Source organism: Drosophila montana, unplaced genomic scaffold, assembly GCF_035044405.1.
Source record: "Drosophila montana isolate Dmon_TW-CO22-7 unplaced genomic scaffold, ASM3504440v1 contig_3031_1, whole genome shotgun sequence".
In the NCBI taxonomy this organism is placed as follows: domain Eukaryota; kingdom Metazoa; phylum Arthropoda; class Insecta; order Diptera; family Drosophilidae; genus Drosophila; species Drosophila montana.
Window position 1 is genome coordinate 381,657 of NW_026997907.1, and position 14,293 is coordinate 395,949.

At 41.1% G+C, this 14,293-nt stretch overlaps 3 protein-coding genes and 1 long non-coding RNA gene across 8 annotated transcripts in view; 3 read left to right on the forward strand and 1 right to left on the reverse strand.

Moving 5' to 3' along the window:
- Positions 1-1,299: 1,299 nt before the first annotated feature.
- Positions 1,300-4,251, reverse strand: CanB2 (Calcineurin B2). Its single transcript, XM_064685428.1, has 4 exons — positions 4,015-4,251; positions 3,804-3,843; positions 2,109-2,407; positions 1,300-2,035 (listed from the first exon to the last, which is right to left on the reverse strand). Exons 1-4 carry the CDS (start codon positions 4,234-4,236, stop codon positions 1,865-1,867), a joined length of 732 nt encoding a protein of 243 aa, XP_064541498.1. The 5' UTR covers positions 4,237-4,251; the 3' UTR covers positions 1,300-1,864.
- Positions 4,252-4,718: 467 nt separating this feature from the next.
- Positions 4,719-6,726, forward strand: cn (Kynurenine 3-monooxygenase cn). The gene is made up of 3 exons (XM_064685406.1): positions 4,719-5,031; positions 5,210-6,259; positions 6,321-6,726. Exons 1-3 carry the CDS (start codon positions 4,951-4,953, stop codon positions 6,561-6,563), a joined length of 1,374 nt encoding a protein of 457 aa, XP_064541476.1. The 5' UTR covers positions 4,719-4,950; the 3' UTR covers positions 6,564-6,726.
- Positions 6,727-7,752: 1,026 nt separating this feature from the next.
- Positions 7,753-11,729, forward strand: LOC135430656 (uncharacterized). Of its 5 annotated transcripts, none has more exons than XR_010436659.1 (3): positions 7,948-8,639; positions 9,128-9,423; positions 11,376-11,729. It is a non-coding gene; the product is annotated as an uncharacterized LOC135430656 (long non-coding RNA). The 5 variants fall into 5 exon arrangements; XR_010436661.1 differs by having other exon boundaries at positions 7,950-8,328; XR_010436658.1 differs by having other exon boundaries at positions 7,753-9,423.
- Positions 11,730-11,852: 123 nt separating this feature from the next.
- Positions 11,853-14,293, forward strand: part of LOC135430645 (terminal nucleotidyltransferase 5C) — a 69,799-nt gene continuing 67,358 nt past the window's right edge. The window contains exon 1 of the mRNA XM_064685397.1: positions 11,853-13,291. Coding sequence (XP_064541467.1) covers positions 12,173-13,291 — 1,119 coding nt within the window. The 5' untranslated portion in view covers positions 11,853-12,172. The remainder of the gene's footprint in view (positions 13,292-14,293) is intronic.

Sequence of the window (14,293 nt, forward strand, 5' to 3'; positions counted from 1 at the left end):
AGCCTTACACAATGCCCTAGACTGAGACTATTGACTTTTCATTTTTATCTTTTTTTGAACAACTGCTCATCAACGAGGCAGGTTAAAAGTCCCCTGTGCCCACCGGGAATCCCTTAGCTTGAGCGTAGCGCAGACAAAAGCGACACTTTGGGTGTATAAATACGGGGCGCAAATTGAATGACATTATCAGTTCCGATAGTAACAGAAACAAGCTCAATTACAATGAAGTTTATCGTGTGCCTGGGCCTGCTACTTGTCCTGGCTGTGACATAGGCGCAGCCTGTGAAGGAGTTGGTATCCCCGGAGGAGGCAACAGCTCCAGTGGGGATAGTAGATCTAATTAAATAAAATATGTCAACATATGTTAGTATATATTTATATAATTATTTATTGCTTCATCGAGCCACCTAACTGAGTTTTGTTGTTGCTGCGCAGCTGTGAAAAAGAGCATTTGTTTTTATCTTTGGCTGATTTTGATATAAATTGCATTCGATATACTTATAAACATTGTTGTGAAAAAAAATTTGATTAGGATTAGGCTAACAAATTGAATGTGGCGATTGTGCAAAAAATTTGCTAATTGTACAAATTTGTAACATGCATTTCGTTAATTCGTTTAACTAGACTTTGCTTTACGCATATATATATATATATATATATATATATATAATATAAGTTAAGTATCAAATTTGTTAATCAACCGTCATATGTATAATTATTCGATTTGCCTCACATATATATATAATTGTATATGATTTAATTAATTACTAAGTTAACTTTGATTTGAATTAGTTGTAAGTATGTATGCAATAACCATATACATATATATTAAATATATATATATATATTATAATTGAGAAAAATGTGTGTTAAAAACAATTCGCATTTTCTTTTTAATATATATATAGAGTATATATAGTATAATTAAATATTATATAGAGGCTAGCGAAGTTCTGATTATTTTATTCATGCACACTTTTGTAAAGATTTTAAGTTTTTTTTGTTTTTTGGCCAAATCACAGGAGAATTAGAAGTTATTAACAAAATCTAAGATTAGGACAAGTTTTAAGAGTGTAAACAGACACACACACACACACACACACACACACGCACACAAAGTTCCAATCAGAAATTAGTTTAAAGCTTATGAACACACGTTAATTTGTGCCTGAACTTTATCAAAATTTATGTATTCGATTAATGTTCTTCTCTCTTTTATCTATATGTTAATTTGTTGTATATAAGATTGGTTTTTTTTTTTGATTTGGAGCATTATAATAATTTAATAATAATAAAAAATAAACGCACAACTTGTTTGCTTTATTTTTGCATTTTCGCTTTTGAATTTGTTTTTGCTTTGTTTCAATTCTTGTATAATAAATTATGGCTATATATATATTTAAGAAGTATGTAAGTAGGAGGCGCACAATTCTCTCTCTCTCGCTCTCTCTCTCGCTCTCTCTCTCTCGCTCTCTCTCGCTCTAACTGCCTATGCATATATATATATATAGTATATGAATACATTTGTTTATATTATTCATTTCTTGTTTGATTTTTACTTTACGACTTAGAAATACAACTTTCAAAAAATTGTTTTTGTATTTGTTGTTTTGTGTGTTTTCTTTTTTGTGATATTCAAAAATTCTGAACGCCCAGCTTAATAACAATACACAAATATGAACAATTAAGTTGGGGAGAGAAAAATTCCAAAAACAAACAATAATCATTTTTAAAAAATAATAATAAATAGTAACTAGTGAAAAAGATTTGCATTATGCATATAAAAAGGTAAACCTATGCCGTGGCAACTTCAGCTAAACTTTCATTTCAATTTGTTGTTGTTGTTGTTGTTGTTTTGCCCGTTTTAGACATCGACAACCATCTTCTTGTGTATGTCCGTGTTGCCAACAACCGAGCAGAACTCGTCGAAGGAGATTTTGCCATCCTCGTCCTTGTCCGCGAAACCGATTGTCTTGTCCACAATTTGCTGCAGCTGCGTGTCTTTCAGATTGTTGCCCACCATCATTTTCAAGACCTGCGCCCAAATAGAATAGATCAATAATTAATTTTGATTGTATCTATAGGATATTCGCAATCTCAGTACGCACCTGGAAGAGTTCGCCGTTTGAAATGTAGCCGTCGTTGTCCATGTCGTAGATGCGAAATGCGAACCGCAGCTTGGACAGCTTGTCGCCCTTGACGCTGAACTGGGAGACGCCCTGGATGAACTCCTTGAAGTCCACCTCGCCGTTGCCGTCCGCATCGAAAATATCGATGACACGCTGCACGAGCGGATTCTGTTGCAGTTCCGGCAGCGACATAAACTCATCCACGCTCAACGCACCCGAATTGTCCAGATCCAGTTTGCGGAAACGTTTGCCCAGTCGACGTATCTCATCCGCGTCGACTGTTCCCAGTTAATAGACAGATAGATAGATAGATAGATGTTAATGGAAAATTGTTTAGATTTTAGGCGCCACAGGGTGATTGTGGCTCGAGCAGCACGTGTGGGCGTGCGCCCTGTGCGCCCTGTGTTCTGCTGCTGTTGCTTATGTTGTACAAAAATGTGACCGTTTTTATTTATAGACCTCCCCCTCGAAGAAGCTGATGACAATGAAAATGATATTGATCACAGCGAGAGGTTGTCAGCCAAATGAATGCAAGCTAAGCGCGAATGACACCTGCTTGTTTGTGGCATTAAGATTAAATGGCAAACATATCGAACAACAATAATTAATTACACTGTGTTCAATTTTAGATATCAACAATTAAAAAACATTAAGTGTTTTCCAATTTTACATTTATCTTGAGAAGTTCAAAATATAACTAGTTTATTGAACTGCAAATAAACCGACTAGCTATTGCTTTGTTGTGCGTATTTTCATTATTAACAAGTGTCATTCCCGCATTACTCATATTCCCATTGAAACACAGACATATTACAACTAACTAGTGTCATTCTAGCACACACTATATATTCTAATTAGAGCACACAGCGCTCACTAGCAAGTGTCACTACAGCACAATTCATATTCCAATTTGAACACACAGCACTTAACTAATAATATACTCCAATACTCCAATTAGAACACGCAACCGAAATATTAACAAGTGTCATACCCGCAGAAGAAACAAGAAACAAGTCCAATTGAAATCATATTCAAATTTAAACACTCAACACCTAACTAACAAATGTGACTCCAGTAGAATTCATATTCCAATTAGAACGAGCAACACTAACCAACAAGTGTCATTCCATTCTACTAACGAGTCTCATTCTATCACTATTCATATTCCAATTCGAACACGCAACACTTAACTAACAAGTGTCACTCTCTCACAATACACATGCCAATTTGAACACGCAACTCATGCGCACAGAAATAGTGCTCCAATTAGAACACGCACCACTTAACTAACAAGTGTCACTCCAGCACAATTCACTTTCCAACTAGAACACGCAACACAACAATTGTCACTTTAGCACAATTCATATTCCAATTTGAGCACGCAACGCAAACACTGGCCAGTGTCACTCTAGCACAATTCATATTCCAATTAGCAAATACATGGCACATAAAACTGCTGCTCCCGCTTTCCGCTTTCCGCTTTCCGCTTCCCGCTCCCGCTGCTGCTGGACAAACAAGCGCAAAGATAGGCAAATAACGGTATGCACAAATGCAAATGCAATTATGGTTTAAAAAACGTGTCTGCACACATTTAAAAAAGGTGAAAATGCAAATATGCACAGGCAACTGGCCAAATTCCATTCAAATGACATTGACTAGGCGAATTTTACTTACAATTCGAGCACATTTCCATCGGCAGCGACGTTTCATTTCCCTGCAATGCAAAAAAAAAATATGGATTAAAATAAACAAGAATATCGTCAGTTAAGGCGAAAAGAGATTTCAAATTTTCATCTGCACGCAATGAGAAAAAAACGAAAACCCATAAAAATTGCGTATTTTTCTAAGTTGGGTTATTTTGTTGCGCGCACGCAAAGTTAATTACCATTTTGTCTGTTCCTTGTGTTCGATTTCGTTGGAAGCTATAAATGTCTAAACAGCAACAACGACGCGACCTTTTTTTTTTTGGGCAATTTATAAAAGATTTGGACGTTTTTTTCTTTCTTTTATTTGGCGACTGCGACACACTTTTGTACACAATGGCGTCTGACCATTCGCAGTTAACGCGCACAACAGATCTCAGCTGTTCTCCAATCAGAGTGACCATGCATGACAGCTCGCATGCTTCCAATTGGCATGCATCCAGCAGCAGCTATGTTAAGTGGCACTCTGTTAACGGCTAACGCCAAATGAGCAGCGTTAACGCAAATATGAGCTAACAGTGGCGCAAACGCAATGCAGAGTCTATTTTATCGATTTATCGGCTGTTGCGCTTTTGAAACGGCTTTTTAAATTTAAGCAGACAGCTATTTCTTTGTTTTTGAGTTTTCTTTTGCTGTTGACACAAATACATACCTGAATGCTGAATACGCTCAGCATTCGTTGTATCTCTATGCAAATAAAACAACAATTTTCGGGCATACAGCTGCGAGACAATACATGCTGAATCTCGTTAATGCATGACCCAATAAAATTGTAAGAGAAATTCAGATTCAGTTTTTCAATTGCCTAATACAGTTGGCAGCTATATTCCATAAGTTAATGTCAACTTAGTTTGGGTAAATTGGATTGCCCTTTGATAACTGCCATTTCAGAAAATTGAGAGTGAAAACTCAGCTGGCGGTTGGCCCACTGACGGGAATTGCGGCTACACAGTTATAGAGCTTCCAACCACCAAAGCGACAGCATTTACTGTCTTTCCGTCTAATATCATAATGACAACACGACTCGCAACCGTATCTCATTACACGTGCGACGCGCCAAGCGAACGGTCGCAGCAACTCCCATCCGTATAACCCAATCCCAGATACAGGCAGAAGTCATGTCACAGAGCATCAGCTATGCCGATGGCAATGGAGCCGCTGCCGTGCGACGCAAGGTGGCCATTGTGGGCGCGGGTCTGGTAAGCGGGTCACTCTTATCTGAAATACATATCTTATCAGCGGGGATTAGTTGACCAAAAAATAGACGGATAAAGTGGAAGCCATAAAAAAGAAGATATGGAAGATTTAACTCAAAGAAGGGCATTGTCTTTTATTATATTTAATCAGAGTGATTAATCGTTTTTCACCTCAATCCAGGTTGGCTCCTTGGCCGCCTTGAACTTCGCTCGCATGGGCCACGATGTGCAGCTGTACGAGTATCGCGAGGACATACGCAAGGCGCAGCTCGTCCAGGGACGCAGCATCAATTTGGCGCTGTCGCAGCGCGGTCGCAAGGCTCTGGCCGCCGTCGGACTGGAGCAGCAGGTGCTGGCCACGGCGATACCGATGCGCGGACGGATGCTGCATAATATTCACGGCCAAACCAGCATTGTGCTGTATGATCCGTGCACGCGGCAGTGCCTGTATTCCGTGGGCCGCAAGCAGCTGAACGAGCTGCTGCTGAATGCCTGCGATGCCTTTCCCAACATTAGCTGCCATTTCGAGCACAAGCTGGCCGAGGTCAACATTGCCGCGGGCCGGATGCAGTTCAAGCGACCCGCCGAGCAGCAGCTAATCTCGGCCAGCGCGGATTTGATCGTGGGCTGCGATGGGGCGTTCAGTACGCTGCGCCAGCAGCTGGTGCGCACGCCCGGCTTCAACTACTCGCAGGAGTACATCAACACGGGCTACCTGGAGCTGTGCATACCCGCCAAGGATGGCGATTTTCAGATGCCTGCGAATTATTTGCACATTTGGCCGCGCGACTCCTTCATGATGATCGCGCTGCCCAACCAGGACAAGTCCTTTACGGTCACGCTCTCCATGCCCTTCGAGCTGTTTGCCCAGCTGCAGACGCAGCAGCAGCTGCTCGATTTCTTTCGCACGCACTTTGCGGATGCACTGCCTCTAATTGGCGAGCAGCAGCTGATCAAGGACTACTTCAAGACGCGGCCACAGCACCTGATGTCCGTCAAGTGCAAGCCGTATCATTTTGCCGACAAGGCCTTGTTGCTGGGCGATGCCGCGCATGCCATGGTGCCCTACTACGGGCAGGGCATGAACGCCGGCATGGAGGATCTGACGCTGCTCAGCTCCATACTCAACCAGCAGGACGCGCCGCTGGACGTGGCGCTCGCCCAGTTCACGGAGTCGCGCTGGCGCGACGCCTACGCCATTTGCGACCTGGCCATGTACAACTATGTGGAGGTGCGTATGTTGCCAGCCGGAGCTGTTCATTCCTTATGTACTAGCACGTAATCCTTTGCAGATGCGCGATCTGACCAAGCGCTGGTCCTTCCGCTGTCGCAAGTGGCTGGACACGGCGCTCTTTCGCCTCTTCCCCAAGCACTGGGTGCCGCTCTATAATAGCGTCTCCTTTACCAGCATGCCCTACAGCCAGTGCATAGCCAATCGCCAGTGGCAGGACAAGCTGCTGGGCAAGGTGCTCGGAGCTACGCTCCTGATGAGCTTGTTTGCTGGTGGCGCCATCTATGTGCGGCGTTTGCGCTGAGCGAAGGAAGGCATTTTGATATGTTGTGAAATACTATGGATCCTTAACTCTTTTGTACAAACTACACTCTAACTACACTCGGTTTCTATATTTTTCTAATTTCCTTATAATTCCCAAATAGTTTATGCGCTATTTGAATCGAATGGTCTGCGCCTCTGCATAAAAACATAAATATATATGTATGTATGTATGTTTGTATATTTGTATTTAGCGCGTGGTTAAATACTACGCATCGCATTTTGGCACTCTAAACATTGTATGTGCATATAGTATTTGTTTTTATTTATTTCTGTTTATTTGCTGCGTTTAAAAAGTCGATGGCATTGTGCAAAGCCAAAAATATGCCACGCCAGTGTACAGTTGCATTTACAGAAGACATACATGCCCTTAAATAAATGCACATACAAGAATATTCGATGCATTTCTTAACTATCACGTGTACCATCGAATGTTTATGGCGGAAAACGAACAGGAAGAACGCATGTTATGACTAACCTCACTTATTTGCTAATTGACAAGATAAAACAAAATAGATGTGAATGGCAGCACTGTAATTATAAATGGCAGCACTGACACGCAAGGCCAGCGCTTTCTCTCGTTTCGCGCGCGCTCCTCTCTCTCTCTCTCCGTCCCTCTCTCCCATTAAATTCAATGTCGACGCCGGCCGGTATTCCGTTATGACTTGCAAGCAATAACGAAAACAACAACATTTTACATTAAACGAAATCTTTAAAGTGTAAGCTGACAAAAGCTCACTCTCTGCTCTCCCTCGCTCTCTTTTTTTATTTTGCTGGAACATTCGCATGGCGTTGCCAGCAGCAGCCGCCACATGTTGCTTGAGCGAAAAACTAGGCTTAAAAGTGAAAACACGGCCAAAACAATGAATAGCAGCTAACGTCTGACCCAGTGCTGTTAAATGAGGCAGCGCCGTGCAGGGAGAGTGAGAGCGAGAGAGCCAGGCACACAAAAATCAACTAATTGTTGTTGTTTTGCTGCGATTAATTGTGAATGTTTAAATGTACACACATACATACATACATACATACATGGATACATGGTGAGCTTATGTAAATGTGTGCAACTCACAAACATACATACATACACATTTGGTTATTGTTGCTATTTGCCGGCGGCGACTTAGTTATTTGTGAACTTTTCGCTGTTCACTTTTTATTTTTCGTTATTGCTTTTATTTCAATTCTTTGCTCTCTAGAATTGTTGTCGTTGTCGCACAGTGGTGCAATGTATCGTCATCAACAATCCAATCGATAAATCGAATTGGAATCAAACTGGCATTCGAGCTAGTACATGTAATATTTTTCTTATGTTTTCATATATATATATTTGTAAATTTACAACATTTCAATAAAAGTGTATAATATTTATGACAAAAGACTAAGAGCTAAGCCACGGCTCTAAAGAAATTCACTTTTCTGACCAATGGCATTTGCATTTGGACCACTGTGCGTTGTCGCAGTCCACGACGCGTAACTGCCGCGATTTATACAAACATACGGTTTTGCTTAAGCAGCGGCCAACAGTTGCTCGTCACATGTTCGACACTCAAGTAGAGACCACCTCAAGTAACGGGAATTGTGCAGAAAATTGGACCAACGATCAGTTCTGTGACCAACACACACACACACAATCAACCGACAACAATAGTTCCTTCACGCATTGTGCAATTGAAAGTGGAGATTGAGATTTATTGAAAGTCGAAAACCGATTCGAACCGAACCGAACCGTACCGAAAGCCGCAAGTTGTGTGAGTGTCCGAATATATGTATTTTAATCGAGCTGTTAACATTTCAAACCCACTTAGTTGCCAACGCGCTATTGCCGCCTACAACATTCTCGAAGCTTTCCGAGCAACGTGCTTTGACCACACGCGGTTCTGTGTTGTGTTTCTTGTCTGTGTGTGCGTGCGTGTGTGTCGAGTGTGTTAAAAAGGAAAAGCCGAAAAAGCAAAAGCGATTATCGAAAAGAATATAAGCAATTAGGGTTTTATTTGTCAGTCTCTAGTGTAGTGTAAGAAAAAGCAGATGCAGTCGTCTCGTCGGTTGTTTGCACGTTAACGTAATATTCAAACAATACAAATTTAACCACCAAACATCTTTTGCGCTTTGTTGCGGTGCCACAAGATCGAACGCCCAACCCCCGCACCGCACCGCACCGTTCCGTTTCGCCCAACGTCAAACGTTAATTGCACTCTTCGAATTGCATTTTTACTTCCGCTCTCTCGCCTCCACTCTCTCACTGTGTCTCCATCTCTCTCCCTCTCTCCCGCTGATTCTTCTTGCTGCTGATTTATTTTAATACAGTGGCTGTGCTCTATTCGAATTCAACAAATAGATTGTTTGTGTGTGAGCGTGCGTATGTGTGTGCTCTATATACCCACATATGTACATTCAAATATACAACTATTCACATTAGTGTTACATATACACGTGAGCCAAGCGAACAGAGACTTTGTAATCGTGTAACCGTAACCAATAACGTCAGAGTAACTGTAACGGTCAATAACGCCGCAAACGCGTTTCGCGACTCTTCCCTCTTACACCCAGCCTGCTCTCGCACGTATTTACAAGAAGAAGAATAAGAAGAAGCAATCAGCTCGTTACGTACTTTTGCTAGCGCCATCTGGCTTCCGATTATACCCGCGCGAATTTCAACTCTTCTCGTCCTTGTTGTGGCCGTGGCGCAAGTGCCCTCTCTCGCTCGCACCGTCGCTGCCGTCTACGTGTTTCAAAGAAAGCAAGTCAAAGCAAATAGCAAATACCAAAGACGTTCAATCGCGTTCTGCATCTTGTGAATTCGGAATATAACTGTTAAAGCACGACTAGCCGCCCCAGTTTACCAGGTAAATATCACAAAAAGGCTTATCAAAATATGGAACTTGCAATTTTCGGACTACGTGACCGCGCTGCAGACGGCGCTGCCGGGTCTCGGGTCTCGGGTTGCCCACCCAAACAAACGCACTCTCTCTCTATCTTTCTCTCTCTCACACACATCTATGTGCTATTCTCACACGTGTCGCTCTTTTTCTTCTGGGGGGAATCTGTCATTTCCGGATTGGGCTGAAAAAATTCACCTTCAGGGCGTTTGGGATTTTGGCCCTGACGCAAATTTAAATGCTTTCCTGCATACATTTCTAAATTCTGGCATTTAAATCGGCGTTGTATAAAATATGTACATATATATTAAAGCACACAACTGAAATAGATCTATATATAGTATTTCACATAGCAGGCTAAAAATACAAACAATTATTTATTTAATTTCAATTTATGACAAAATATTCATTTCAGTAAGTTTAAACAGCATGTAATCAAAAAATTTTTAAATTCCGTTCTGATTGAGGAGATTTCTTGGACAATCCCTGAAGCTGTTCAGCTTTTGTCAAGCCATTAACAAATCGCCAAATGCGAATCATATGCTAACCACAAGAGTCAGCATGAAGAGCTATTTAAAGTTCCAGTTATCCAACCAAGGAGATTAGACAAATATTTCAAATATTCAACAGTCTTCAATGAGGTAAAGTTCTCAAACAGAGTTGTTTCCAACTCGATTCACTCCCAACTAGACACGAGTACCATGAGTATTTGCAGTTTAGTAGAAACTACGCGTACAGACATGTATGTACATACACATACATGTATCTCGCTTCTGATCATATTCGTTGCGACTCGTTTTATCGTTTATTTGTCATCATTCATTTACCTATTCAACGTTGTTTTGATTGATATTTATAATTTCTGTAGGTGTTTGGGGGCGCTTTCAATAAACAGAGTCAAATTAAGTAATTTCACATAAATTACTCATAGCTCTCTGAATAGAATTCTATATGGCTATATATGTCTGTATAAAGGAATGTAGGAGATCACTTAAATAAATCATCGCAGGCTTCAAAATTGGGGTTTCCCTCGCTTTAATAGTGTCAATAACAATAGCACAAAATCAATATTCAAAACTGGGGGTCATTAGCTGTAAGGTCTTAAATTTGCATTTTTACACAGAGATACAAATACACAATATATGTATGTACTCTGTACTTTGCATACGTTAATGTATTTTTGTATGCACATACATACATACGTATGCAAATGTGAAACAATATTGCGCTTTATGGCATTTAAATCCCAATTCTGGATGGCGCTTTGCCACGGGCCATAAGCAAATCAATTGTGAATACGTATGCACACGCACACACACATAGAAAACACTTATTATCGTTTGTAAATATAAAAATATTGCGATATAGACATACATACGTCAAACATATTGGGCATTGATGTATGTATGTATGTATATATGTAGGTACAGTTTAACATTTAAAAAAAACTTACATCATCTTCTTGTGGGCCGTAGAGAGGGCCGCAAAGCACGCTGAGCGGGCGTGAGAGTAAGAGCAGGAGAGAGCGAGAGAGGGAGAGCGAGCAGTAGAACGCCAAAAATGGCAAGCAATGTTTTGTTGTTGTTGCCGTTCTTGTCGAACGGACGGACGCGAAAGTAATAGAAATTGCGCGTTGGAATTGGAAACGACGAAGAAAACAACAACAACAACAACAACAACAACAAAACACAACAAAACACTAACAAAAACCGCAAACATGCCGCGCAGTTTGCTGAGCTTCCTTCTAACACAAAACTAAAGACAAGTGCAAAACAAAGGTGATAAACAACGGCAACAAGGTTAATGGGGATATGCTGGCAAAAAGACAAAAAAAAACACAACAGTTAATTTGCATACTTTACAATAACTGTACTAAAATGCATTTTCTTTATATTTTATTCCCTCTCTTTCGTCGGCAGCAAGGAATAGGGCAAACGTTTCGAACAGAGGACGCAGTGAAAAAAAAGTGTATGCACAAAATAAAACATCAGGCAACAACAATAACAAAAACAACAACAGCAACAGCAACAAACGACCACGAAAACAACAACATCAAGACGCAATTTAATGAATTTTGTGATTATAAATATTTCAGAGGTACAACAAAAGCTCATTTAATAAAAAATCGCGGCGTCGAGCACCACGCCAAACGGCAAAACCCACAAAAATCAAATTAAAACAAAAACAAAACGACAAAAAAAAAACAAACGAAATAATTTAAAAAAGAAAGAAAAACAAACGCACAACAAAAGCAACAACAACAACAGCAACAACAAACGTGGCAATAACTAAAACAGAAAGCTTTCGCAAGTTAGCAGCAGCAGAAAAAAACAACAACAACAACAACAACAAGCAGAGCCCGTGAGAGTGCAAGTGAATAACAGTGTTCGTGCGTGCGTGTATGTGTTGAGAGTGAGAGAGAGAGCAAGTGAGCGTAAGCGAGAGCGCGCCAAAGCAGAGGCAACAATAAGCAGCGACCGTTAAGCGAAACAGCGCCCAAAGCCAATTGCGCATAGAACAAGCACAGAAGCACATTCGTTAAGCGCAGAGAAGTCGAAATAAAAACTCACGAAACTATACAAAAAAAAAACCAAAACAGAAATTTAAAAATTTAAAAATATAAACAAAATACAATCGAAACACTAGAGAAAAACGGCAAACAATCAAAAACGGCTGAAAAAGTTTTAAGTGTGACGACGACGTTGCCGTTGTGAAAATGGTAAACAAAGCCCAAGGAAAACAGGCGAAGGCAGACAAGGACAAACAAGCTACGCAGCAACAGGAGAAGTCGCAGCAACAGCAGCCACAGGTGCTACAAGGCAACAAAAACAATATTAACATCAACAACAACAACAGCAATGGCAGCAGCAACAACAACAACAACAATAATCAAATGAAAACAAACGAGAAGACCAAAAATGGAAACAACAAATGTAACAACAACAATGCAGCGCGTGCCAAGTCTGGCGGCAACAAATCACAACAGCAGCAACAACAGCAGCAGCGCAGCAGCAAAAAGGCGCGTCCGCAGCGGCAGCAGCTCTTCTTTCAGCCGCTGACGCGCAGCAGCAACAGCCAGCAGCAGCTGCTGCTGCAGCGCTCAACATGCACACAAGACGCCGCCAGCAACAGCAGCAGCAGCAGCAGCAGAAATAAAAACAGCAGTGCGACAACAGCAGCAATAACAGGACCAATAACAGGAGCAATAACAGCAGCAACAACAGCAACATTAACAGCAGCCGCTGTCGGCAAAGTAAGCCCCGCCGATATGTTAACAGCCGCTTTGGCCGTGCCCTGCGCCAAATGCTCAAAGCCCGCCATGCTGCCCCCCGGCCTGCTGCCCTCGTCCGGCTCCACCAGCAGCGCCAGCTCGGAGGCCAGCAGCAGCAGTTACAGCAGCATTAGCAGCGGCAGCAGCAGCAGCAGCAGCAACAGCAGCAGAAGCAGCGATCAGCAGCTGCAGCAGCAGCACTCGCAGCAGCAACTGGAGGCAGCCATCATTTATCCGGGCAAACAATACCGTAAATCCAAATCCTATATGGGCGTCTCACAATATGCAACCAAAGCAAATGCTGGCAACAGCAACAACAACAACAACAACAACAGCAACAACAACAGCGGCAACATACCGTATAGACGCTCGCAGAGCGATCGCCGCAATTCATTCGATCGCACCTTTGCGGAGCGTAATCGCGACTTTGTGCCCATCGTACAGCCATTGCGTCCCGTTCTCTCCTCATCGAACATTGCGGGCGTCATAGCCAGCGCCAGCGCCAGCAAGCTGACCATCATCGAGCGTTTCGGCAAAGGACGCGTCGCCTATCCCATTATGCAGGTGAGTCGTCCAACAATTCTACAATCATTACGTTGAGATCAAATTTATAACTATACGCTTGAAATTCAGGCTCAAATTGAGATTAGAAATCTGTTAACTCGTTTATTTATAGTTTTGCAATCAGATCTTAACAATTTTTATGGCTGCCAACTTCTTGTTTGACTTGAATTTTATTCCATTTCTAATTAAGGAATTTCCCTCCAACTAGAGTTTCACATGTTTTCTAGCGATTAATGTATTCTGGGGAAACTCTTATTAGAATGTAGAGTTCGTCAAGTTAATAAGTTCAGGCTCAAATTGAGATTGGAAATCTTGCAACTGGTTTATTTATAGTTTTGCAATCACAACTTAACAACTTTTATAGCTACCAACTTCTTGTTTGACTAGATTTTTATTCTATTTCTAATTAAGGCATTTCCTTCCAACTAAAACTTCACAGCCTCTTATTGGATTATAAATTTCGTTAAGTTAATAAGATCAGGCTCAGGTTAGGATCATAAATCTTTCAATTGTTTATCAGATCAGATCTTAACAATTTTTAAAGCTACCAACTTCTTGTTTCACCAGCTTTGTATTCTACTTCTTACCAATTAGAATTTCCTTCCAACTAGAACTTCACACGTTTTCTAGTGCTTGAAGTCTTTGGGACATCTTATTAGATTGTAGAGTTTCTAAAGATGAGCAGATCAAATAGATAGTTGACCTCAGAGGGATATCAAACTATTTATATTTATTTGGTATTATTTTTACGAACTTTATGTAAAGATTTAACAGAAAATTAAGCTGTTTTTGCTTGGGGCAATCAACTCGAAATATGCCCAGTTTTATACATAGAGCCATTCTTATTATGAGTCTTAAACTATTTTTAGTCTCCAACTAATCTTTGTTATTTTAACGGCCCACCTGATATTCTCAAGTCTATAAAATTAAAAGAATTATGTTACCTTGAAAGAGAAGATTCAGTTAAACGTGATGTATAACATTTGTGCCGATATTTCTGGG